Source organism: Macrobrachium rosenbergii, chromosome 2, assembly GCF_040412425.1.
Source record: "Macrobrachium rosenbergii isolate ZJJX-2024 chromosome 2, ASM4041242v1, whole genome shotgun sequence".
Classification (NCBI taxonomy): Eukaryota; Metazoa; Arthropoda; class Malacostraca; order Decapoda; family Palaemonidae; genus Macrobrachium; species Macrobrachium rosenbergii.
The window spans coordinates 31824131-31849772 of record NC_089742.1 but is presented as its reverse complement, the minus strand read 5'-3'; the positions used below and the strand labels follow the sequence as shown (position 1 = coordinate 31849772).

Genomic DNA, 25642 nt, shown 5'->3' with positions numbered 1-25642 from the left:
TATATATATATATATATATATATATATATATATATATATATATATATATATATATATATATATAGATATATATATATATATATATATATATATATATATATATATATATATATATATATATATATATATGTATATATATATATAAATATATATATATATATATATGTATGTAATATATGTATATATATGTATATATATGTGTATATGCAATATATATGTATATATCTGTATATATATATATATATATATATATATATATATATATATATATATAAAATTTCTATTTCGTACCGATGATGACCCCCTAATCGTAAATTTCCATTGCACCTGCAATCGCTATTTCGTGTTAAATATTTGCCATATTTACAATATTATGATAAATATCTACAAAGCTTACGAAGTCTCTGATGGAAGTTCCTGCAACATTTATTGTCCTTGTTTTATTGTTTGCATATTTATTTCATACGAGAACATTTAACAATCTTCATTGCCAATAAACCAATTTTTGGTTTTGCAGAATATATATATATATATATATATATATATATATAGAGAGAGAGAGAGAGAGAGAGAGAGAGAGAGAGAGAGAGAGAGAGAGAGTAATAAATTCATAACTTTTGGATTTTTTTTAAGAGGAGAATTTTTACTGATATCATAAAAAAGAATATGCTTTCCGATAGGATATAATATTCCGTATTTTCTCATACATTTTTTATTCAATCAATCTCCATTATAATTTCCTTTAGAACTGTTTATATTTCTTTGTAGAAATTACTCATAGAGACAAAATTCATAGCAAAAAATATTTTATTACTTTTCCTCATAGATTTCCGAGTCTGTATTCGCTTCAATTTTTTTTCTTTTGTTTTTATTTTTTTCAGGTAGATGTAACTAGCCTAAACAGCACTCAGGATGTATGCTCCCTTAACCAGACTGCTAATGTTACTACCCTTCGGCAGTTAGCTGCATGCTGTAAGGACCCCGGTATCAGCTGGTGAGAATAATTAGTTGCATTAAACACCTTTTTTTATTTTCTTCCCAAACTTCAAACCATATGCCAGTTTAAAAATGATCACCGATTTCGACTTTGCACATGGATTTGCATGATTTTTGTCGCAGGCATTTGAATTTTTATGCTCATTCTGTATGCAGAACATATACTAATTTCCTCGGGGTAATTAGGAGAAGTGTTTCTTTTCGCTTGTGCACAGTGTGGCCACCATGCCACGTAACGCCAGATAATCTAGCAATTATCATCCTCCAAAGTAAGATTGTTTTATGTTTGCCCACCCGTGTACATGGGGCTCACCTGACCAGGTGAGTTAATGAGTTGATTTTTCCACATGACTCACTCTGCCTCAGCTACATAAGCTTATATTCCGCACCTTAATGAAATTTGACTGATAGTCTCAAGGTTATACGAACTTTGACAAATTTCCACCCGTCGTGATCATATTAACTTGGACTCTCCAGCTTAATTTAAATTCTAATAAAACTAAAGCTTCTATTTGCCCGCATACACAGATGATGCATAAAAACTATAGTGAATTTCCCATCGGCCTAACGGCGAAAGGGGATCATTTAAGCATTTTCTTTAGCAAAATTCAATATGGCTGTCATGTCACGTGACCTGCAATGCTAAATTCTTGATTTGCGAATCCAGGCATACAGGTATTAGAGTAACGTTTCATCATATTACCTCCAAACTTTTGTCAATGAAAAAAAAAACTAGGCTTTTAGTCTCTCAATATAATTGTCAGGAGGGGTGGGGGTTGGGCGGGCGGCTGCTGAAATGAATCAAGCTTTATTGAGGGCAGATGCACAAAGCAATAAAATTACTAAATATCTATCACCTATCACTTCTTCGCCATTTAAACACTTGCATAGATCGGAGCTTTATCAGCTTTATATTGTCAGATCATTATCTTTTTCTGTCTGGAAAAATAATCAAATAACATTTCATTTTTTTTTGTGAATTCAACGAATAATTTTTGTCTTTATCATCTATTCCCGGACAGGAATTGTTCTCTACAGCACAACGGCCGATGCGTAGATAATCTGTCGACTGAATCGTGTGATTACACCGTCGATGAATGCGTTTATCCACTCGCCTGCACTTGTTGTGGTTGTGAGTATCCAACCCCCTTTTCTGTACGGTTATGAGTATCCTAGCCATGTGTATGAGTGTGTGTGTGTGTGTGTATGTGTGTGTTTCTGAATACTCCAACCCTCTTGTTTATAGGAATGAGTACTAAAGCCCTTTTCAGCGCGGTTAAGGGTATTCAGGTCCTTTTTTTGTCGTAAGGTGTGTTCAATTCCCTTTTTCTTGTAGTTATGGGTATCAAATTCCGTCTTTGCTGTGGGAGTGACTGTGGAAGTCATTTCGTGCTGTTATGCCTGGTGGCATTTTGAGGCATCAATTGTGTCTATTACTGCATGCGTGAATTTTGTAGCCACTTCCCTCTGTGGGCATGAGCATCGGATTCATTCCCAATTTTCGGGTGTTTATATCGAAATAATTACATACTATATTTTAAAGTATGAAAGTAATCCTTTGCTATAGGTGCAAGAAAAAAATATATCTTTCTACAGCAGGCATGATGATTGAAATTATTCCTTGAATACTTGTTCCACGTTCATGACTGATAGGCATGAATGTGTGTATGTATGTATGTATGGATGTACGTATAGTTGCCATTTGAAGTCGCTTATCAAAACCATTTGCAACTAAAGTTTCTTCCATAGTGTATATATTTACGTGCGTATAGTTGCCATGTGAAATAGGAACTCAAGTTTCTTCCACACCAAGTGTACACTTACAGGCAAACTGACACAGCAACTGTTCTTGTTCATGACAGCATGCACAGAGCAGAACACCAGCAGCCAGTGTAAAGTCGCAGGAGGGCGTTGTTCCAAAACCTGTCTCCCTAGCGAATACGCCGATGTACAGACCCCTTGTCATTATAGAAGCTGCAAGTGAGTCACAGAGATTTTTACTGTCTCCTAGAAACGAAACAACTGAAAGTCAATGAAGGCTGACAGAGACTTTTACTATCTCTAGAAACGAAATAGTTGGAAGTCATTGAAGGCTGACAGAGACTTTAATTATCTTCTAGAAATGAAATAGTTGGAAGTCACTGTAGGCGTTTTGCCTACAGCAATTACACTTATTGATTTTTCTCAAGCCAGTTCTCAAAATTAGTGCCGCTCGCGTTAATGAGGTCGTTTTGAACTCAATTTCCATACTTGATTTGCTTAGGTATCCAGTCATTTTCTAGTTCGAGTATTGGCCTGATTTTCTGTCTCTCTATTACAATATTTTCTTGCATTTAGATATACGTTTACACACACACACACACACACACACACACACACACATATATATATATATTTATATATATATATATATATATATATATATATATATATATATATATATATATATATATATATATATATATATATATATATATATATATATATATATATATATATATATATATATATATATATATATATATATATATATATATATATATATATATATATATATATATATATATATATATATATATATATATATATATATATATATATATATATATATATATATATATATATATATATATATATATATATATATATATATATATATATATATATATATATATATATATATATATATATATATATATATATATATATATATATATTTATATATATATATATATCTATATATATATATATTATATATTATATATATATATATATATATATATATATATATATATATGAATATAGTTGTCATATATTATATATATATATATATAATTACATTAATTAGATAATTATTAGGATAAGCTTTGAATTGCTCTCACCTTGGACATCCGTAAATACCCTATAGTACATGAAATATTCAAAATTACATAGAAGAATAATGGTTGGTCGCATGTTGAAAGCTTTGATCAATAAAAGATACTACTTTATTGCACGCAACACCAGCAATTCAATCAAAAGAATGTTGATTTAGCTCATAATAAAGAAAGTACTGGTAGACTTTACAGCACCACAAAATACTAATTGTGGTTGCAATAAATACATTACTGCCACAATCTATATCACAACGGAATTCGGGTCCCCTATTGGGACTTCCTTGCAATTATTGATTTCCGGAAAGGTTGCACGTTGAATAGCCTGCCGCAGTAAGGCAGGGGTCTTCCAAGCAAGAGGGATGGCAAGAATGCGCGGTTGAACAATATAAAACTTGCCTGGAAATAGAATGATCCAGGTAAGGCTTCGTGAATGAAAGATTCTCTCACTTGCAGTGAGTTAGCACAATATCACTGGGCAAAGGATTGTTTCATCAATAGACTTATTCATATGGGGAACACACATGCTAGTATATAGCAAGGGATTCTATTTTGAGATATGAAATCTCGAAAAAGAAACGAAAGACTTAGAGAGAGAAACAGAAACTGGCACTTAATTGCTAATGTTACACTTACTGGGCACTCCAAAATTGCAATGTGCACGATTACAAAACAGCTAGTTGCTCCAATGGTACTTCAAATTAACACTGCTGGGGCTGCTTGTAGCCCGGACCTCTTCTGACTCTAATTACAGTATGGCAGTGAAGTGTGAGGATTAAGAAAAGTGTGCCGGCATTCCTGAAAAGACAATTAAGACTAGCAGAAAGGAGATCACAGGAATACACAGTAGTTCTTGGGACAAGGATCTCTAACGTGACTACTAGCATGCCTATTGCCACCATGACTACTCTAATTTTTTTACCTGACCTGACCCTTCTCTCAAAACTGCGATCCCAGTACCACTTTGCTCTCACTATCCTAGGCTATAAGGTACCCCATTAGAGGATAGGGACTTTTGTCCTTACTGCAAGAGCACATAGAGACGAGAGCAGCATACACTTGTGACATTACAAAATTTCAACAATTACTATAAATTATACAGAATATTCCTCGTATATCAAAATTACATACATCACTTCTTCCACATATATAGAAAATTATATTACAAAATACTCTATATGTAAGAATATATCATTAATCTAGGAGATTCATTTTCCTTACCGAAATGGTGCTTCGATTCCAGACGTTGCTCCTTTGACATTTATAACCTCAGTTTTCTAACATAAGCATACACAAGTATCCAAAATAATCTCAGAAAGTTCGATATAAATTTCTTTTGTGTGTGCTTTTCATGGGACGCAGATGTTGCAAGAAGAAGTGTAAATTTCTCACCTGCGCCGACGGCCGAGGCTACTGTTCTTCCACCGGAATGTGTAAAAGAGGGTGTTACCCCAGTGGACTCTGCAATGGAACTGATTGCACTTGCTGTGTTAGTTGCTCCCACGGTAAACCTTGCTCCTCGACTAAGAGATTCTGTGAATGGAACCAGAGGGCGTGCCCTAACGGATACTTTCCCACGGACCTCTGCTGTCCTGACCCTAACTGCAGATGCTGTGACATATGTAAGTAGATTAGACTGACTGTTCAAAAGTGCCCTCTTCAGAGTCACTTTACCTAAACGCTCACTCTTTCTGCCTTCTCTTTCCCACGCAATTACTTTTATCTCCATCCACTTTCCTGCTCAACTTCTTCAACTACTTCTTGCTAACAAAGGAACACACTGTTTTATTGTAATTGTAAAAATAATTAGATAAATCGTAAGGCAAAATACATCTTTGAACGATTATGATTTTCGTGGAAGTGTAAGCAAAGAAAAAGATTCAAGTAGAGTAGTCAAATTAGTATGAATGCATCACAAACAGATAATAGCACTGATTTATATGTACAGTGGTTCCTCAGTGTATGAATGATCCGTTACTCGTGTTTTCGTGGTACGAAGTAAAATTTCCGAAAAATTATGTTTCCATGCACGAGCTATAAATTCTATTTACGAGCTGTTTAGTGGAATCTTGCGCGTGGCCGGCCGGGATTTTCGGCGCGGGGAGAGATGGGATCCTCGTGGTCCTGGATTATTTGGGAAGGGCCTTGTGGATGTAGGGGTGGAGGAATACATAGTGGGAAGGCAATAAAACAACTGGGATGATGGTTCTCTTTTTTTAGAATGTCAAAGTAGGTTCTGAAAAGTCCTTAATCGACCTCATTCACCTTGTGACCCTGACACAAACTCATTGATCCGCATCAGTCTAATCGTACCTTATGTTCGTGTTTGTACTTGAAGCTGAGACTTTGCTTAACTTTATTGCATCACATTTTTGCACTTATATTGTGATTAATAATCGGGAATAACAATGCCACACATGAAGAAGAAGTAAGGAAGTGATGAAGAAAAAGGAGTCTTTAACTGTTGAAGTTAAGAAAGAAATGACCACCAAGCATGAAGCTGGCACATCCGTGTCTGACTTAGCTCGAGAATATGGCAGATCTATGTCGACCATATGCCCCATTCTAAAAGAGAAAGAGGAAATTAAGGCATTAGCCATTGCAGGTAGTTTACAGTTTAGTTGGCCAGGCCGCGCAACACCTCCTGCCCGGACTACAATCACTCCGCCAAGGCAAGTAGTTCCGCGACCCGACCCTGCTCGCGACCCAGCGACCCCACGTACCTCAATATCTGACCCAGTCTATTCCCAGTTTGCCAAGATGTCGTCCATTCTGTCTGCGTCGCATCCCGCTCACGTGCAATTTGCCGCCGCCAATCTGGTGACAATACTTGATTTACCTGTGCTTTGCAATGATGAGAAGTCATTGATAGTGTACTTAATGAAGAGTGGCCTTGTTGGTGACTTCAGTGGTGTTTGTGGCCACTGCAAAGAAGGGACTGTTGGTCTGGTGAAACATGGCGACAGTTTCCAGTGGCGTTGTAATGCACGCCACTGCAGGAAACACACATCCATCCAGAGTGGCTCATTCTTCTCTCGTTCACACCCTTCATTTGGGACTATTTTAATTCTCATTCACTGCTGGATTCATGAGCTCCCCGGAAATACATGCAGATGACTTTGAAAATTGGGTCACCTAACACCATAGTACAATTTCTGCCGGGAAGTTTGTATAGACATTTTGGTGCAGGACAACCGGAAAATCGCGGGGCCAGGACACGTCGTGGAAATTGACGAGTCCAAATTCGGCAAGTGAAAATTTCACAAGGGTAGACGTGTCAAGTCTTGTTGGGTTCTCGGCGGGATTGACCGCGAAACAAAGGACACGTTTTTTCAAGTTGTTGCTGACAGAACTACAGAAACAATCCTCCCAATTTTAGTAGAAAACATTCACCCAGACTCAATTGTAATTTCAGAATGTTGGAAATCATACCGACACTTTAAGTCAACATTTTAAAACACACCGTAACATTAATCAATCATTACACACTGTTGATCCAGACGACACAAGCATACACAAAAACACAACAGAATCTACTTGGCAGGTGTTGAAGCGTAATGTTTTGCCTAAAGGTGGTACAGTAAAAACTTTGTATAATTCTTATTTTTCGATGTATTGCATTAAGAAATGTTACCTTACAAATGATGATTGCCCTTTCAAAGCCTTTCTGGAATTAATTAAACATACATATCCTTTAAGTAGAGTAGATTCAACACCCACCAAGATGCGGCCTAATTTTGCTAAAACCTGACAATCCTGAGACGTCGCCGTACAAACGGATTTGTCATCTCCAGCCGTTCCTGTTCTGCCAGTTCCAGTCGTCCAGATCCCGCCAGAACCAGCTGTCCCAGCCCAAAAGAGAAGAATCCAGTTGCCCGAATTTTCCGATGATTCTGATTTCAACTAGGGCAGGTGTGGTTTTTTATCAATTTACGGTTACCCATTTTACTGGCTTTCTTGGGGGGGTCCTGGGGGGGGCGAAGCAATGCCCCCCGGCCAGGTCAGGGCACGCCGTCTTGTGTGAGGTTAGGTACAGTAGGCCCGATCTGGTTAGGTCAGGACCTGTCATAACAGCAAGAGTTTGGTCGATTTATGTTAGCTGGCTTTCTGGGGGTCCAGGGGGGGCGAAGCCCCCCTGGCCAGCTTAGGGCACGCCGCCCTATGTTAGGTTAGGTCAGTAACATCTGGTTAGGGCAGGACCTGTCACTATAGGAAAGGTTAGGTCTGTTTGTTATGGAAATGATGGTAAACATTAGCTTCCAATCCGGCGCCATCTTGTTTGTATTCGTCCGCCAGTTTCCTGGTCGGAACCTACTGCCATCTGGTGGTGGGTACCGACTAGAAAACTGGCAGACGATAGCCTTGGCCAAATAAACTGTAGGCGCTCCGCCACTGCAGTAGGAGTAACAAGAATATCATTTAAGCAGTGTGAAACGTGGGAAAATCCAAAGAAATTTGTAGAAATAAACACTCACAAGGCACGCAGAAGCAGAACTTGGAGCCAGTTTGTTTGATGATGCGGGGATGAGTTATTTTCACAGCACTGAAAAATCGCAAAAAGCAAGTGTCACTCCACAGGTATTTTACCGTAAGAAAAAGAGGTGATTCGGCGAAACAAGCAGGAGTGAAAGCAAACGGGCAAAACAGTGAAAAAGAAAACTTAACCGAGCCCGGTCCCAGTGGCACATTTGGGAAGTCAGTGGGATGTGAACTCCGTCTCCTGCCCAAAAAGCCACCACCACCCCCTCCTGCAGTCCCAAACACTTGCTCGAGGTAAGATTCTCTTTCGATTTTTCTGTTGTTACTGTATTGCATTTGATTTTTTTTTTTTATATTGTACCATTGTTGAATTTATTCTTTTATTTTTTTACGTGAATTGTTACTGCTTTTATTCACATACAGTACAGTAATGTTCTTGCTGCCTCTTCTCCTTCCCTCCTTAACTAAACGCTCCCTCCCTTATTTCAAGTCAGCTGTGCGTCATCTTTTATGTTAAATTTTATTGTGAAATGCTTTATCTTTTATTTATTTTGTTGAATATGGTTATTATAAATGATATATTGTGGATGCACTTACAATGATAGTGGGTACAAACGACTGATGGGGGAGGAATTCTTGAATGTGTGGGATGAATTAATTGAATTTCCATTGTACCTCATGGAAAGTATTCGGATAGATATACGAACATTTCGATGTACAAATTGGAATTTGGAACAAATTAAATTCTCATACCGAGGAGCTACTGTATATATATATATATATATATATATATATATATATATATATATATATATATATATATATATATATATATATATATATATATATATATACATATATATATACAATATATATATATATATATATATATATATATATATATATATATACAGTATATACAAACACAGAAGCAAACACAGATACAAAAAGACAGAGAGGGAGAGGCACTGGATAAGGAGTGACTGGAATTTGGTTTTCAGTTCTCTTGTGATATCATAATTTTTATACCTTTTATCGTTTTCAGTAAAGCCCGTTGACTTAATTGCATGCGTTTATCCCCTGCCAATAAGTAAAGACGGCGACTAACAACAGCAGCAGTAACTAACAACCAACAACAACAGTAACAATGGCAGCAGCAATAGCAATAACAGCAGTAACTAACAACAACAGTAGCAACTCAACGTCAGAAAAGGAAGCTGCTGCCTTAACAAGACTGTTTATAGTTATGTTTGACATATTGGCGCACTGAACCTTCATTAATCAAGAACTGAAAGATGTGGTTATTATTATTATTATTATTATTATTATTATTATTATTATTATTATTATTATTATTATTATTATTATTATTATTATATCTGATTCACTGGACCAGTTTCTTGAGATGAACTAGCATTCCCTTATAGGAATTTTGATTGCATCTTTATACGTCTTAATTAAATTTCCTTGATAATTGACGTTGTATTTAATCTGTTCGCACATTATATCAAAGCTGCGTTGCCAACAATTATTAGAACAGGAATATCTCTCGCAACAACACAATGTTTGGAATCGTTCTTTTCTTAATGAATAAGTATCCCCTGAAACTAGAGTTTATCCCCTCCATTTTCTTTAATCTCTCGCTTGTTAAAGAAGCGGAATGAAACAGTTCGACTGTTGTACAATGATTGTTTATGAGTTTAGTTAATATCAAAAGAGCGTTGCTGCATAAATATCCCTCGACAGAGAATATAGACAGTTTGATAAAGTATCTACAAAAGGAATTAATAATTTATTGGAGAAACTGTATGTATACAATCCAAGCATATATCGTATGAATTGGCTCATTTATTACTATTAAAACATCCCATCTATATTTGTTTGGGTATTTAGCAAAATAAGTTGTTTGTAATAAAAATAATCTAATAATTACAGAAGAATATGCATACACCAAGTGCCTTGTGAAAGCAAATAACTGTTCTCGATTGTGTGCTCATGGTATAAGGTCATTTGTAATATTTTTTTTTATTATTTACATTCATGAGCAGATGAAACTTAATTGGCCTTATACTGTAGTTGCTTCCGACTAGAGTACTTTTATTACCCTTCACTTGAAATGTTAATTATTCACAGTATTATACATCACAAATTATTTCCCATTACTCCTCCTCTGCTAATGATTATATGACTGGCAGATGCTGATACAAAACCTCCCATATGAAAATCATGGGTATGGGGCTTGGGGCTAGCAACCGCATCCTGAAAATTCAATATTTATCGGAAAAGGGTTACAACGAGGCCCTATGCACCCGTGAATGAGTTAGTTTCTTCTTCTTCTTCTTCTTCTTCTTCTTCTTCTTCTTCTTCTTCTTCTTCTTCTTCTTCTTCTTCTTCTTTTGTATCTATGAAGTCCGGGCTTCTACTGCCTCTTCACTATAAATCTTTAATTCAACTGGAAAATTAAACTACTAAAAAAAAATAACAGATGAAAGTAACTTAGAAATTAAGTCTAAGTGAAATTTGTACTCCCTAGATCACTGGTTCCCAAAAGGTACCAAAAAGTGCCTTGTGATCAACAGAAGGTGCCTCAATATTTGGGGAAAAAAATAAACAAATTTTAAAATCGATAGAAAAATTTCTTGTGTCATCGATTCTTTCATCATCCCAAGTAATCAGCGGTACGGATACTCCGGTATCCATATGCTTGTCACATCAAATAATACTTAAATAATACTCAAATCTTATTGACTTTTGGGCAGTTTAAACCAGGACCGTTAGGCCAGAACGGTGGAAGCTTCGAGGTGTTGCCAGCAATTGCCATTCTCTCCCCTATTTTCCGCAGCAGCCTAACCATTCAGTACCATTTCGACATTCTTTGCTGGCTAAGTCGGAATGAGGTAAGTAATTGGTCACTTTTGATGTACAGTCCTTTGCAATTCGGAATGTTTCCACCCTCTCCCGGATTCTCTAAACCAGTCTTACCATTCAGTACCATTTCAACATTCTTTGTGGTCAAGGTCGGAATAAGGTTAGTAAATTGTCGTGTTCGTGTGTCTTTCTGTGTGTGTGTGTGTGTGCGTGTGTTTTTTTGTGATGTGCAGTCCTTTTGCAACTTTGTCAAAAGCTAATCAGTTTTGTTTTTACAGATAACATCGCTCTGTTATACCTAGAGTCCATCTTTGTTTACCCTAAGCAGAGCCACATGGCCTTCAAATCCTTATCCTTGTAGATCAGTTTCCATTCCTTTTCAAGCTGCACAACAAATCTTGCAACTAAATGATCCGTTGCAAATCTTGTTCATTAATGTGGTTAGCACTTTTAATTTGTGAAAAGTAAGGAACTTATGGATGGTAAAGCTATGGTAACGTAAACTGAAATAAGTTCTAACTTTGAATTTTGCAGAAGGCAGAAGACATAGTCAGGTGTAAACTGGTGATCAACTTCCATTTTTTTATTAACATCACATAAGACAATGAAAAGCTAAATACGTTTTATTTAAGTGCCACAAACCCCTAAACACATTTATGTGTTTACCTGTACATTTTGAGATGTTTATTTAAGAAAACACGTGTTTGTGATAGAACGTCAAAGTGTTTTAGCAGTGTGCCCATCAAACGCATTTTTGGTGTTTTTTTCAAAAACAGTGTTTTTACACTGTGGCCTCATGAGCCGTGTGAACTTGTTTTGGATGAACCAATGTGCTCATTTCTGGTATATTTATTGTCATTTATTTTACGTCGGATAGAGCAACATCAGAATAAAGTGGCGTATCTTTCATTTTCAGGTTATCTAAAGTCTTGTCACAGTAATTTTGAATTTAATGCAGAATGCTGACTGAACTGGTTTGATAATAAAGGCGCCGGCGACTTCTGAAAGGCCTGGCAGGAACATCTCGAGCCAGAAAAGGTTGGAAACCACTGTCCTAGATCATTCTGTACTTTGCAACTACTGCTTATTATGTGCTTTCAAATATATTGGCCCTTTATAATGTGTAATCTTTTTAGTCCAGTACGGGTGTGGCGTTGTCGTACACCTCACGCAGTGCACTGTAGGCATTACTTAAAGCTCCAGCGGCGTCCCCTCGGCCCGTAGCTGCAGACCTTTTCATTCCTATTACTCTACTTCTGTTCATATTTTTCTTCCATCTTACTTTTCCATTCAATCCCAACAACTGTTTCTCAGTTCATGTGCGAGAATTTCCTCCTGTTACATCTTTAAAAACTTTTTCTACTCTCAGTTTCCCTTCGCTGAATGACATCAAAAGTCCCAGCGCTTTGTCTTTGGCCTAAATTTTATATTTCATTCCACTCCAATCGTTTTAAGCCAGCTTTCTCGTTTTGATTAAACCAGTGGCCTATGTTTCTGATGTTTGGGATCGGTGATTTTTTTTCTATCTGACTTCAAATATATGATTTGTTTAATTCTTAAATATATGGGAAATAAAATATTTTGATAAAATTAATGACTTAGAGATGTTTCAGTCTTGTTTATTTATTCAGAATGTTCTCATTACATCAAAGACAAAAGATACTAATTGACAAGCCAAAGAGCAGGAAATAAAAAGGAATCTTTAACTCATGGAAGTGTTAAGAAAGTAGCTTATCTGCCATAATTCTATAATCATTAGGAAGGTGTGTTTCACTGTAACAAATGGTATTATACTAACATTTTTATTTATTCTCTTGTTAAATGGATCGGCATCTTAACAGTGGACAGCAATCCTCTGCTGAATTAATTTTAGCATTAGTAAGGTGTAATTCACTGTAACATGTGCTATTATATGTGTAGACAACTTAATATGGGACAGCAATCCTCTGCTGAATTAATTTCATCATTAGTAAGGTTTAATTCATTGTAACATATGGTATGTTTGTTTATTCTGTTGTTAAATGTGTAGACAACTAAATACTGGACAGCAATCCTTTGTTGAATTAATTCTACCATTAGTAAGGTGTAACTCACTGTAACATGTGATCATTTTATTTACTCTATTGTTCAATGTGTAGGGAACTTAATATTGAACAGTAAACCCCTGCTGAATTAATTTTAATATTAGTAAGGGGTAATTCTTTGTAACATATGGTATGTTTATCTATTATGTTGTTAATTTTGAGGACAGTTTAATATGGGACAGTAGTCCTCTACTGAACTCGTTTTAGTAGCCTTAGGGGCATTTCACTTAAATACATATAGAAGCCTGAGAGACATTTCTTTTAAATACATTTAGAAGCCTGAGAGGCATTTCTCTTAAATACATTTAGAAGCCTGAGAGGCTCTTCACTATGTTTGGCTGACTGACCCCATCCGTATGACTATCTACCCAACTTCTTCTACAGAGCTTCTTCTTCTCCAGGTCCTGATTCAGAATCCCCAGCGCCATCAGCCTTTGAGGCGTTCTGTTCCTGCAGGGATTGGGCTGCAGCTTCGTCCACGGGCTTGACCTCTGCTACGGCGTCGCCTCCTCTAGACCCACGACCTCCTGCAAACTCCACCTCCATGTGGTTGCTTGCTCTGACCTTGATGACCCCGTCGTCGTCGCCAGGGACGTTTGGTCCTTGGGAAGAGGAAACAGGAATTGGGATTATATCCGTTGCGGTCATCTTTGACAGGAGGCGGACGGGAAAAAGAAGTATGTTTACCAACCTGGGCAATTCATTTTCACTTGCGGACGTCATCGATCGCAAAATTAACACGTATGCTTAATTGTTGTCACGTAATGTGGAATATTTTTTTACGTTTATCCCCTGTAAGTTTTTTGGTATTTGATTCTGGATGGTATCAAGGATAATAATCTAGTTGTGCACCCATATTTACTGTATATTTATAATATATATGTTTGCATATAAATTTATATACACACACACATTATGTATAATATATATATATATATATATATATGTATAATATATATATATATATATATATATATATATATATATATATATATACACACACATACACAAACATGAAAATGTAGTGGTTTGGGGTAAAACTAGTTTGCTTTGGGAATAATGGCGAGGAAATCTTAATTCCTGGAGTAACTAATGTTATTTTGAATCAATAATGTTAACCGTGTCTTATAAGCAAAACAAAAACAAAAAGTAAAACAGTTGCGATAAATCAGTGGATAAAAATATGGCAATCTCCTCAAAAAAGCTAAACATAGAGATTCTTTTTTTTTTTTTTTACAGTGACTCACTCACCTGCGACTACACTACAACACCTACAGGCATCTTCATGACACTTGCAATTGTCTTCTTTGTATCCCAAAGGACACCTGGCGCCCTTCCACTCGCAGAAACCGCCGTTCCTGCTGCACTCTTGGCTGTAGGAGCAGGGAACGTAGCACACGCAGTCGAGTCCCTTGCAGGATCCGTAAGGATACCATCCCCTGGGGCGTTTGTGGGACTTGTGCAAGCAGCGGCCCTTCCCGTTGGCACACGAGTCCTCCTGGCAGTATTTTCGGCAGCACCTGGTGGTGTTCGATTGGGAAGGAAGTCGAGAGCTTACTCCAAAAAGTGGTGGAAAGTTTTATTGGGTTGTATTGCCCAAGCGCAGTGATTCCCAATGTTTATACCTTCAGGGAACTCCCGAAGCAATGTTTCATAGGCCAGGGAACATTTATCTATAGTACACACACACACATATATATGTGCGTGTGTGTGTGTGTAAACCTTAAGTATAACTGTATGTATAATATACACCTAAGAAATTTCTTAATATAACTCGTGTAAAATTTTCCATTACACAAATAAGAAGGCTGTGTAAATTCAGATCGCCGTCATTTGCAACATATTTTTATTTCAGGATTTCTCGCGGAACCCTGGTTGGGAATCGCCGGTCTAGCGTCTTTCATATCAAACTGGTCATGCAAAGCATCACGCGTTTATAAACGGCCTCTGCCTACCTGCAATTTTGGTGTGAACAGCTGTGCCACCAGACGAAATACTCATCCTTTCTGCAGGACTTCCGGCAGTTATTTCCTTGTTGCTGGCAGCTGTTGTTCTGGTTCGGTCCATCGCAAGCTGTAGAACCAAGAAGCTATTGTCAGTAACATTTCAGAAGTGTAGGCTTAAGAGGTGAATAAAATGCTGTTTTTAAGTACAGTAGGATTTTTCTTTTGAATGGTAACAACTCCAAAGTTCAGTCGTTGCAAACGTCTTATAAAAAACAAAAAGGTATTGTCAGTAACATTCCAGGGGTTTAGGTTCACGAGGTGACTAAAATGCTTTTTAAGTACAGTAAGATTTTTCTTTTTAATAGTAGCAACTCCAAAGTTCAGTCGTTGCAAATGTCATATGAAGAACTAAGAAGGTACTGTCAATGGCATTTCAGAAGCTTAGGCTCACGAGGTGAATAAAATGCTTTTCAAGTGCGGTAGGATTTTTCTTAAGAATTGTCACAACGCCACACAGCTGAATGAATGTAGACGGCATAGCTGTTAATGTCAGATTTGAGGTTTATGGTCAATTCCCAAAGGTGATACACTTAAACTGTCAATGATTATTGTTTCAGGTTGAAGAATCATGCCCGGGAGGAAATAACATAAGCAACAAGGTAATCGTCCAAAGTACTCGTCAGGACTACCAAGAAGTCGTTGAATTCTACCGAACATCTTTGTGAAGTCTGTGAAATGAGTTACCGACGTGTGTTTGTGACGTGTTTGACTGCAGTGAGGAAACATCCTTCCTCTCACCTGAAACCGATACTTACAAGCACAGCAGGTGCAGGGCCAATGAGAGGACTGGAGCTGACAGGCTTTGTCGTCCGTGTAGTCGCAAGACCCAGCTTCCCATCTCCTCATGCATTTGCCGTTGTGGTCGTCATAGCAGGCTCTGTTCAGGTGAGGATGAAGTACCCTTTGGTGAGGTGGTGTTATCATTTTTTGTACAGTAGGCAGAATAGAACCAGGTGCCTGATTAAGTTGAGTTCGATATCTGATGTTATGCGAAAGTGGAACACCCTTCTTAACATCTAGTCTCTTGTAACTTTCTGGCAGGAAAGGGCCACTTGCCCCTTCTAGTTATTGGGAAAATGTGGTTTATAAAAGCTGGGGCAGGGAATAAAATTATTATTTATATATATCAGCAGGTGTCCTTTAGTGTCCAAAGCTATGACGTCAGCATAATAATATCGTAATTACAAATGAGGAGGAAACAAACCCCTTTTGAAAATTGAGGGGGTCCTATACATACGCCGCCCCCTTTCCTCCACTACTCAGCCCAGCAGCAGGTAAATGCTAAATGAGCCTAACAGGTCTTTTGTAAATAGAGCAGGCAAAGAAGAGTCATGTTTCCAAAATGGATGTGGTGGTCAGACGAATCAAGAACGAGAAATAATTCTAAAAATAGTGAAATATTTGTAAGAAGGGTTATGGAAATAAAAAAAGAAATGGTATAGAATGCGCAGGGATGACGACCATGGGACTTGTTAATAACTGGAGGAGCCAAAGTGATTGAAAGATCCAGGAAAAGGAACAACAGAGTCAACTTCACGCTTACCTGGTGTTGAAATTACAGCAGAGAAATGGTATGGTCAAATCGATGCCAGGAGTCGAATTGGCAATGGCAGGGCACAAGCTCAAGTTGGCGGTAACATCTGAGGTCACGGCTGTGTCTGATCCCCTGGCCTGGACTTTTCCAGTTAGCTCACCCGTGTTCTGGGGCTTGATCTGGTCTGGGTCCTTCTCCAGCTGTGAAGAGGAAAGTAGAGCTTTGCAGGAAACCATTTGAAACGACAGAATCAAAGACATTTAATGAATTTGTAATGGATGTGAGTATCTCAAACCAAGAGATTTATTCTCTCCATCTTTTCAAACTAGTCACGGTTTGAATAGAAGTTGTGATCTCAGAGGCCAAATCAAACTAAAATTTAAAAATACGGATGTCCCTGAATCTCACAGTACAGAGCATGATAAAATTGTGGCCTGTAAAAGCATGATAAAATTGTGGCCTGTAAATTACTTTATCTATCAAAGACGAAAGGATTATGAAATATACGAGTGGTTCGCATCCAAGATTGACATCAGTTTCAGTTCCCAAGATAAAAATAACAGTAAAATATCATTTGATTTTAGAAAGATCGTCTGAACGTCATATCAAAGACAGTGATTATTTCTCAGCGTCTTCAATCAGCGACTGATAACTCATGTGAAGTATTATGACGCAAGGTAAATATAAGTTAAGTTCTGTAATAAATAAGCAATACTGAAAGAACTCAATGTCCTTATAGAAAAAATAGGTAGTAATAAAGCAAAACATTTATAAAAAATTACTCATGTGATAGAGGAAGCTGTGAGAATATCATTAGAAAGAATAAGAACGAATATAAAAAAAAAAAAAAGGAACAATGACATGTCCACACTAAAAGAGCCATAACTGACGTACACGTCACTATCTCTTTCCAGGATAAACTCTGCCAAATCTATAACAAATCGATGTTTACATGGATGCCTCGGCGAGAGATCGTAAGGACGAGAGCCTGATGGATTAGAACTTACCTGCAGAAGTGCATAATTAGCAAGGGCTTACCTACAGGAGTACATAATTAGCAAGAGCTTACCTGTATAAGTACTCATTTGGCTCCACCTGCGCAAAAGGGATGTTTGAGTGAAACTTATCTCGGTGTGTGTTTGTTTGGAGAGAACTTACCTGATGAAAATTTTGGTCTGGCAAAAAAGTTAACTGCGCAAGTGCATGTTTGTGAAAAAAAGAATTATGTGAAGAGGTCATTTTTGTCGAGAATTATAAGGAAAATCATGTTTTTTGGGAACTTAATTTGCTTAAGAGAACTTGCCTGAGGAAGTTCTAGATGAGAACTGACCTCAGTGAGAACTTGACCGGTTCAAAAATCTACCTGAAGGAGAGACTTCTTGGCATAAACTTGACCAGGACTGGAACTTACCTGGGCGACTGCCGTCCCCAGAAGGAGGAAAATAAGTGGGGTTGGTGGCATCTCGTTCCTCCTTAGGCGGAATCCTCCGACGGGAAAACTGATGGATAAATAAATATGATATAGAAATTTTCTTCATATACCTAAAGAATATTGTGAAAATAAAGGTACGATTAAAAGAAATAGAATCCATGGTATCAATGACCATATTATTTTGATTCTGTTATTAAGTGATTCCAAAGAATTTATTCAAATAATATTCGAATAAATAGCTGCCTTATAAAAAAAAAACCAACGGCGTAAGCTGACCACCGTTGCTGTCACGCCAGTTAAAGTATTAGATTGATAATTGAAACAAAAAAGATCTCTGTGGTAAAATCATTATTCCGTCTGAAAATATAAAGCATAGTTCAGCTATTATCGTAACTCTCTCTCTCTCTCTCTCTCTCTCTCTCTCTCTCTCTCTCTCTCTCTCTCTCTCTCTCTCTCCAAATTCTGCTTTCCCGATAACTATACCTTTTTTCTTTGGTAGTTACCAGAGAAGACTAATCATTACGGAACAGGTGTACAATAGCGCAGGTAACGATCACATATCCATGATAGGAGGTTATTAACGCTTTCACCTGTGCACGAGACAGACCTAGTGACGAAACACATAGCCTTCTGAGAAACTTTAGTTCAGGTTTCTCATAAGAAGAATTCCAATTACTCATACTCTCAGGCTAAAACACACACACACACACACACACACACACACACACACATATATATATATATATATGTATATATATATATATATATATATATATATAATTCATGTGCATTATTCGAGTCGTACAATAATAATAATAAAGACAAGAATTCAGTTACAAAGGCAAGTTCTTTAACCATCAACAATCATTTTTTGTATGAAAATGATGTGACAGGTATATACAAAGTATATGTACAGAGAGTATAGGTATATATATATATATATATATATATATATATATATATATATATGTATATGTGTGTGTGTGTGTGTGTGTGTGTGTGTGTGTGTGTTTGTGAGTTTCAAAGGTACCTCGTATAACCTTTAATCTTTAGTGGAAACAACTATTATTGATGATGAAAGCGAAAGTTGTTTTATAATCAATTCAACTTTGGCCAGTGTTGTTGTATCATCCCGCCTTTTTTTTCTTTTTTTTTTGTCATTAGGTAACGAAAACAAGAAAATATGAAATCTCGGTAACACCGAAAAATTATTTAAATAATTTATGAGTTACAGATCACTGATCATTCAGTTTCCTACCTATATTGCCAGTAACTAATATAAAAAAAGAATTAGTGTCTTTATTTATGACAATTTGAGAAAAATACTGAAACAAACAAATTTTTTTAGTGTCTTTATGACAATTTGAGAAGAATATTGAAACTGAAAAAAACTTTAGGGACTTTATTTATGACAATTTGAGAAAAATATCGAAACCGAGAAAAATTTGTATAGTGTCGTTATTTACGACAATTCTAAAAAACATCGAAGCCTAAAAAATTTTATAGTGTCCTTATGACAATTTGAGAAAAATATCGAAGCCCCAAAAAAATTTATAGTGTCCTTATTTATGACAATTTGAGAAAAATATCGAAACCGAAAAAAAATGTTTAGTGTCTTTATTTATGATAATTTTAAAAAATATCGAAACCAGGAAAAAATTTATAGTGTCTTTATTTATGACAATTTGAGAAAAATATCGAAACAAAAAAAATTTTAGCAGTGTTTTTTTATGATAATTTGATAATATCGAAACCCCCAAAAATTTTAGTGTTTATTTATGACAATTTGAAAAAATATCGAAACCGAAAAAATAATTTAGTGTCTTTATTTATGACAATTTGAGAAGAATATCGAAACTGCCAAAAAAATTTATAGTGTATTTATGACAATTTGAGAAAAATATCGAAACAAAAAAAAAATTATAGAATTTACAGTATCTTTATTTATGACAATTTGAGAAAAATGTCGAAACCAAAAAAAAATTAGTGTCTTTATTTATGACAATATGAAAAAATGTCGAAACCGAAAAAATATAGTGTCTTTGTTTATGACAATTTGAAGAAAACATCGAGACCGAAGTAAAATTTTCTGGTTTATTTATGACAATTTGAGAAAGATATCGAAACTGACAAAGAATTTTATAGTGTATTTATGAAAATTTGAGAAATTAATCGAAACCCCGCAAAAATTTACTGTCTTTATTTATGACAATTTAAAAAAAATATCGAAACAAAAAAAATTACAGTGTCTTTATTTATGACAATTTGAGAAAAATATCGAAACAGAAAAAAAATTTATTATGTTTTTATTTATGACAATTTGGAGATATATCGAAAAAAAAATTATAGTGTCTTTATTTATGACAATATGAAAAAAATGTCGAAACCGAAAAAATGCGGTGTCTTTGTTGATGACAATTTGGAGAAAATATCGAAACCAAAAAAGATTTTATAGCGTCCTTATTAATGACAATTTCAGAAAAATATCGAAACCTAGTCTCTGAAAGGCTAGAAGCCAGTCACAAAAACCTTTAACAATATCTGTCTCTCTTGGGAGAGAGAGAGAGAGAGAGAGGAAGGATAGAGATCCCAAGCCTTACCTCAGAGAGATATGGAGAGAAGTGATCTCAAAGAGGACTTGTTCCTGAGTGGCGAACTTGGGTCATATTTTCGCCCACGAGAAGTTCTGCCTATGCTCATGAATGGTAGGCATTAATGACATGCGATTGTTACGTCATCTCGTGTTCTAATCCCCCGGCCAATCAGAGAAGAGCAGTAGATGTCGGACTGTCAAAGGGGAAATAAAAGTACGATGATTATCTCTTTTTTTTTTTTTTATTCTCGTCCTTTGACATCGGATGTGCGTAGTTATTCTGCGTAGTGGGCTCAGAGATAAATTAATGTTCATTTGTATAGAACATATACAAACACAAACACACAAATATATATATATATATATATATATATATATATATATATATATATATACATACTATATATGTATATATATACATATACATATATACATATAATTATATATATATATACATACATATATGTGTATATACATATTTATATAATATATATATATATATATATATATATATATATATATATATATATATATATATATATATATATACTGTATGTATACTATTCTTGTGTACATACACATTTGAATATACTGGATACATTAACACTCGCTCAAAATTCTACCTAAATATACATAGCAGTTCATATAGAAAAAAAGCACTTCCAAACATTTTACATGTAATTAAAACATCTCTCTAAAGTAGCATACAGTATATTAGAGTACCGTACTAATAAATGCCGGTAACAAAAAAATATCATTATGTATTTATGTAACTTTTTATGTCACGACAGTTGAAAAACTTGTGCCAAATGGTTTTCATTAATGTTAAGAAACTTCATTTTGGATCAAATTATTTTTACATGGCAATAAAAAGAGATTTTACCAAAACCAGAACTTCGAGAAATATCTACTTTCTTTCAGAATGTTTTCTTTCAGAGGAAAAGGACAAAGGAAAGGAATACGGTTAAAGAAAATGAAATAAACGGAAAGAAAACGGAAAAAGAAATAAGTTCCAGAAAATTATACCAAATCGAAAAGTGAGTCTGTCAGGAAATCTACGTGGCCAGAAAGTTTGTGTGCATATGTACAGTATATGCATGTATGTATTGTATATAGTAACATATACTTTTATATATAAACTTTTATATTTTGGTTCCCGTATGGGGGTCGCGCCTTCGTCCCTTAGCTGCAACCCCATTCATTCCTTTTAGCGTACCTCCTTTCATATTCTCTATCTTCCAACTTACTTTCCACCCTCTTCCAACAATTGATTCATAGTGCAACTGCGAGGTTTTCTTCCTGTTACCCCTTTCAAACCTATTACTGTCAATTTCCGGTTTCAGAGCTGAATGACCTTTGGCCTAAATTCTACATTCAGTTCAATTCGGTTTATATTTTGGCTTCTGGCCAATAGAGGGCAGTCTTCTACCCGCTAGTTTTCGTTGAAATGGCAATCGCCCTTGTTTTGTTTACATTTTGTTGACTTCTGCGGCAAGTAAAACAAGAAAATACAGTGTTTCCCTGATTTGTGAGTGTAACAAGTGCCTCTGGATTTATTAACTCAAGATCGGCTGCATCAGGGTAAGACAAATAATTGTTCCATAGCAGTTTATTTCAAATGTCTTCATTCAATGTTATTGACAGGTATGAGTGGTTTTTTGGGGTACTGGCGTTTGTGGATGGTTGAAAACTGTCGTGAACTGCATAGAGATTTTGTAAACTGTTTCTGTGCTGCTGACGGTTACGTGATATATCCTGGGGATATCATGTACTTTTCCATATTGAGATTAGAATTGTTGATGTTTAGATATAGCTTCTGCTTGTTTATTCATACCGTTAGATTTCTGTAATACCCGCATATAATTACGTGGAGAAAATAATGGAGTAAGTTGTAAACAGTAAATAGGATATTGTGATTATAATATCCATTTTATCGTTTATCACTCAGAACAAGTGGTTTTGCTCATTAGCTAGGAGTTTTAACGAGGTTCTCAACTAATTGGGTTTTACCACCTTCGCTTTGTTGCGATTTTGAGATGCGTGAATGTATATTGTATATATTCATACATGCATACGTATTCATGAAACCCCAAGTCACTCGTGTAATACTAAAAAACCAAGCATATACAATAGGAAAATTTTTTAGTTCGCTTGTGCATAGAAATGATGAATGATAAACATGTTCAGAAAGTTAAAATTAACTCATGATTTCACTATTGAAGCAAAGCGGCACGATATGCATAATTTTTCCTTAAATGGACTGAAAACTCTCCTTAGCATACAATTACCTTACGGATATGATCGGTAGCCTAGTCCAGACGAGATGAACGAAAAATTAATCTTAGGATCTAATAAAGAAAGCGGGATACCTTGAAACCGGAGAGTGGTGTTCGAGAAAAGGAGAATGATAAACACCCATTTCCTTTAAGTCAAATGTTGATACAGTAAACTAGATTGGTAAACTCTCTCTCTCTCTCTCTCTCTCTCTCTCTCTCTCTCTCTCTCTCAGGGAAGGCCTCGACGACAAAATCTTCACTTCCGGGAGGTGGTGGTGGGGGGTGTGGTGGGGGAGGGAGGAGTTGAAACCATTCCTCAGGTGATTCTTCAGGAAAAATTCTATGAATAATTGTAACATGTGAATGGACGAACATCTGGTAGGATACGACATGGGCCAGTTGTATATTCTCTATTTTCTCTCTCTCTCTGTATTTCTCATCTCTCTCTCTCTCTCTCTCTCTCTCTCTCTCTCTCTGTTTGTAAATACTGCAAATGAATACATATTTCGAAAGATATTTCACATACATTTCTTATTAATCGTCGAAGATTATCCTTGTAAATTAGGCATCTCTCTCTCTCTCTCTCTCTCTCTCTCTCTCTCTCTCTCTCTCTCTCTGTTATTATTTTGCCGGTAAATGTTTATTTGGTGGGATGTATGCGCATCACCTGTCGTTATACATATTAATGCCCATAACTCTCTCTCTCTCTCTCTCTCTCTCTCTCTCTCTCTCTCTCTCTCTCTGTGTGTGTGTGTGTGTGTGTGTGTATTTTAATGTGTTCTATTCTGTTTAATATGCTATTGGCAAGCGTATGTACTATACCATATGTTATATACACTATGCATTCATTATTTTACATTACAATACCTCTCACAATTAGCACATGAATAGAATACGGTAGCCATAATAATAGGGGAATCTTCTCTCTAATACAGTAGCTTTCATATACAGAAATATCTCGTAAATCTTACATAATTATTAGTAAAAGTCTCTTATGTTCTTTTCTTAATGAGAATTTATCAGTGTGATTGAGGTCATGTCTTTATTATCCCTTTCTTCGTATCAGTGTTGTCATCCTTTTCAATCGCTTCTATGCACTAAATTCTTTATTTTTATTCGTCATTTTTTTTTTATTATCCACAAGAAATTCATTTTAACATGATCTCTCAGTGACCTTAAAACAGAACCGATATCCTGTCTTGAACCACAATACCTGATTTTGTTTCAGTATTGTCTTCTTTCGACAATTTTTCTCAGAAAATGTTCACTGACTGTCTTCCCTTATCTCGACGCTGATTTGTCTTCAATTTCGCCATCAGTTCATATTAAGTTTCTTATTATTTTCACAACACTTATTTTTCACAACACTTATTTTCACAACACGTTTCTAACAACAGCTGTTGCGCCGACGGTTGGCGTAGGGCAGTCAATATTTCCATTGCAAAGAATTATAAAAAAAAAATACTCGTAGTAACATGAGTCTTGAAATGGAGAAACAAATCCAGAGTTATGTATGGGTACGTATATTTGAAAATCAATCTGTAGACATTTATTTTTTATATATATGTATCCATACATAACTATGGACTTGTTTCTCCATAGCAAAGAATGTTTCCCTTTGAAATGAATATAGGGATTACTTGCCAGTAATGGCCCGTTTGAAGTTGACTCAGTAATTGTAGTGAAATTGCAGAATATATTAATCTTTTGACCGATATTTGAAAATCATACATTTTTTTTCTAATAATCATGTATATGTACAAGCGGCCGCACATAAAAATGCATCACTACTCATATACATATATGTACACACTATGCACATGTACACATGGGACCAAAGTTATACAACCACATTCATCATTACACGTGTAAACATACATGTACGCACATACATATAAACACACATGTACATTCACACGTGTGCGCGCACATAAGTCAACATCACTACTCATTTACCCACCAACAGGAAACATGTGACCAAAGTTATACATCCACGTTCATCATTACACGTGTACACACACACACACATACATAAACACGTACACACATTTTTCACACTGCGATAATCATATACGCACATGCACGTATGTAGCCATCTTTAAATGCTTACACACAAACACACACACACAAGGATACTCACACATACAAACACACGGATACGCACACACATACACACACACACTGACACACACACACGCGGACACACACACACACACTGTTTACATTGCCGACAGCGTCCTACTAGCCCAGAAGGGATTTTAAGGTTTCAGACAGTCGGAAATCTAAATGACGGAATTACTGCAATTTTAGACTACGTGGCACCGCCACTGTTTGCCCTGAACAAATTCTGGGCACTCCCAACCTTCCACCACCCTTCCACCCTTCCACCTTTCCAACCTCGCCTCCGCCCTCCCCCAACGGAGGAATATTGCAATGCAGTTTAGATGCAGGAGGCACAGAAGCGTTCAGACAGAAATGCAATTATATTCGGAGCCACTTCG

The 25642-nt window shown here is 36.0% G+C and overlaps 1 protein-coding gene across 1 annotated transcript in view; it reads right to left on the bottom strand.

Moving 5' to 3' along the window:
- Positions 1 to 12819: 12819 nt before the first annotated feature.
- The window catches only part of LOC136844868 (uncharacterized), a 64241-nt gene continuing 51418 nt past the window's right edge, over positions 12820 to 25642 (bottom strand). The window contains exons 2-8 of the mRNA XM_067114132.1: positions 20873 to 21059; positions 18252 to 18339; positions 16850 to 17040; positions 16062 to 16183; positions 15256 to 15373; positions 14552 to 14820; positions 12820 to 13902 (exon numbers count right to left, since the gene is read on the bottom strand). Of these exons, the coding sequence (XP_066970233.1) occupies positions 13679 to 13902; positions 14552 to 14820; positions 15256 to 15373; positions 16062 to 16183; positions 16850 to 17040; positions 18252 to 18302 (975 nt within the window). The 5' untranslated portion in view covers positions 18303 to 18339; positions 20873 to 21059 and the 3' untranslated portion in view covers positions 12820 to 13678. The remainder of the gene's footprint in view (positions 13903 to 14551; positions 14821 to 15255; positions 15374 to 16061; positions 16184 to 16849; positions 17041 to 18251; positions 18340 to 20872; positions 21060 to 25642) is intronic.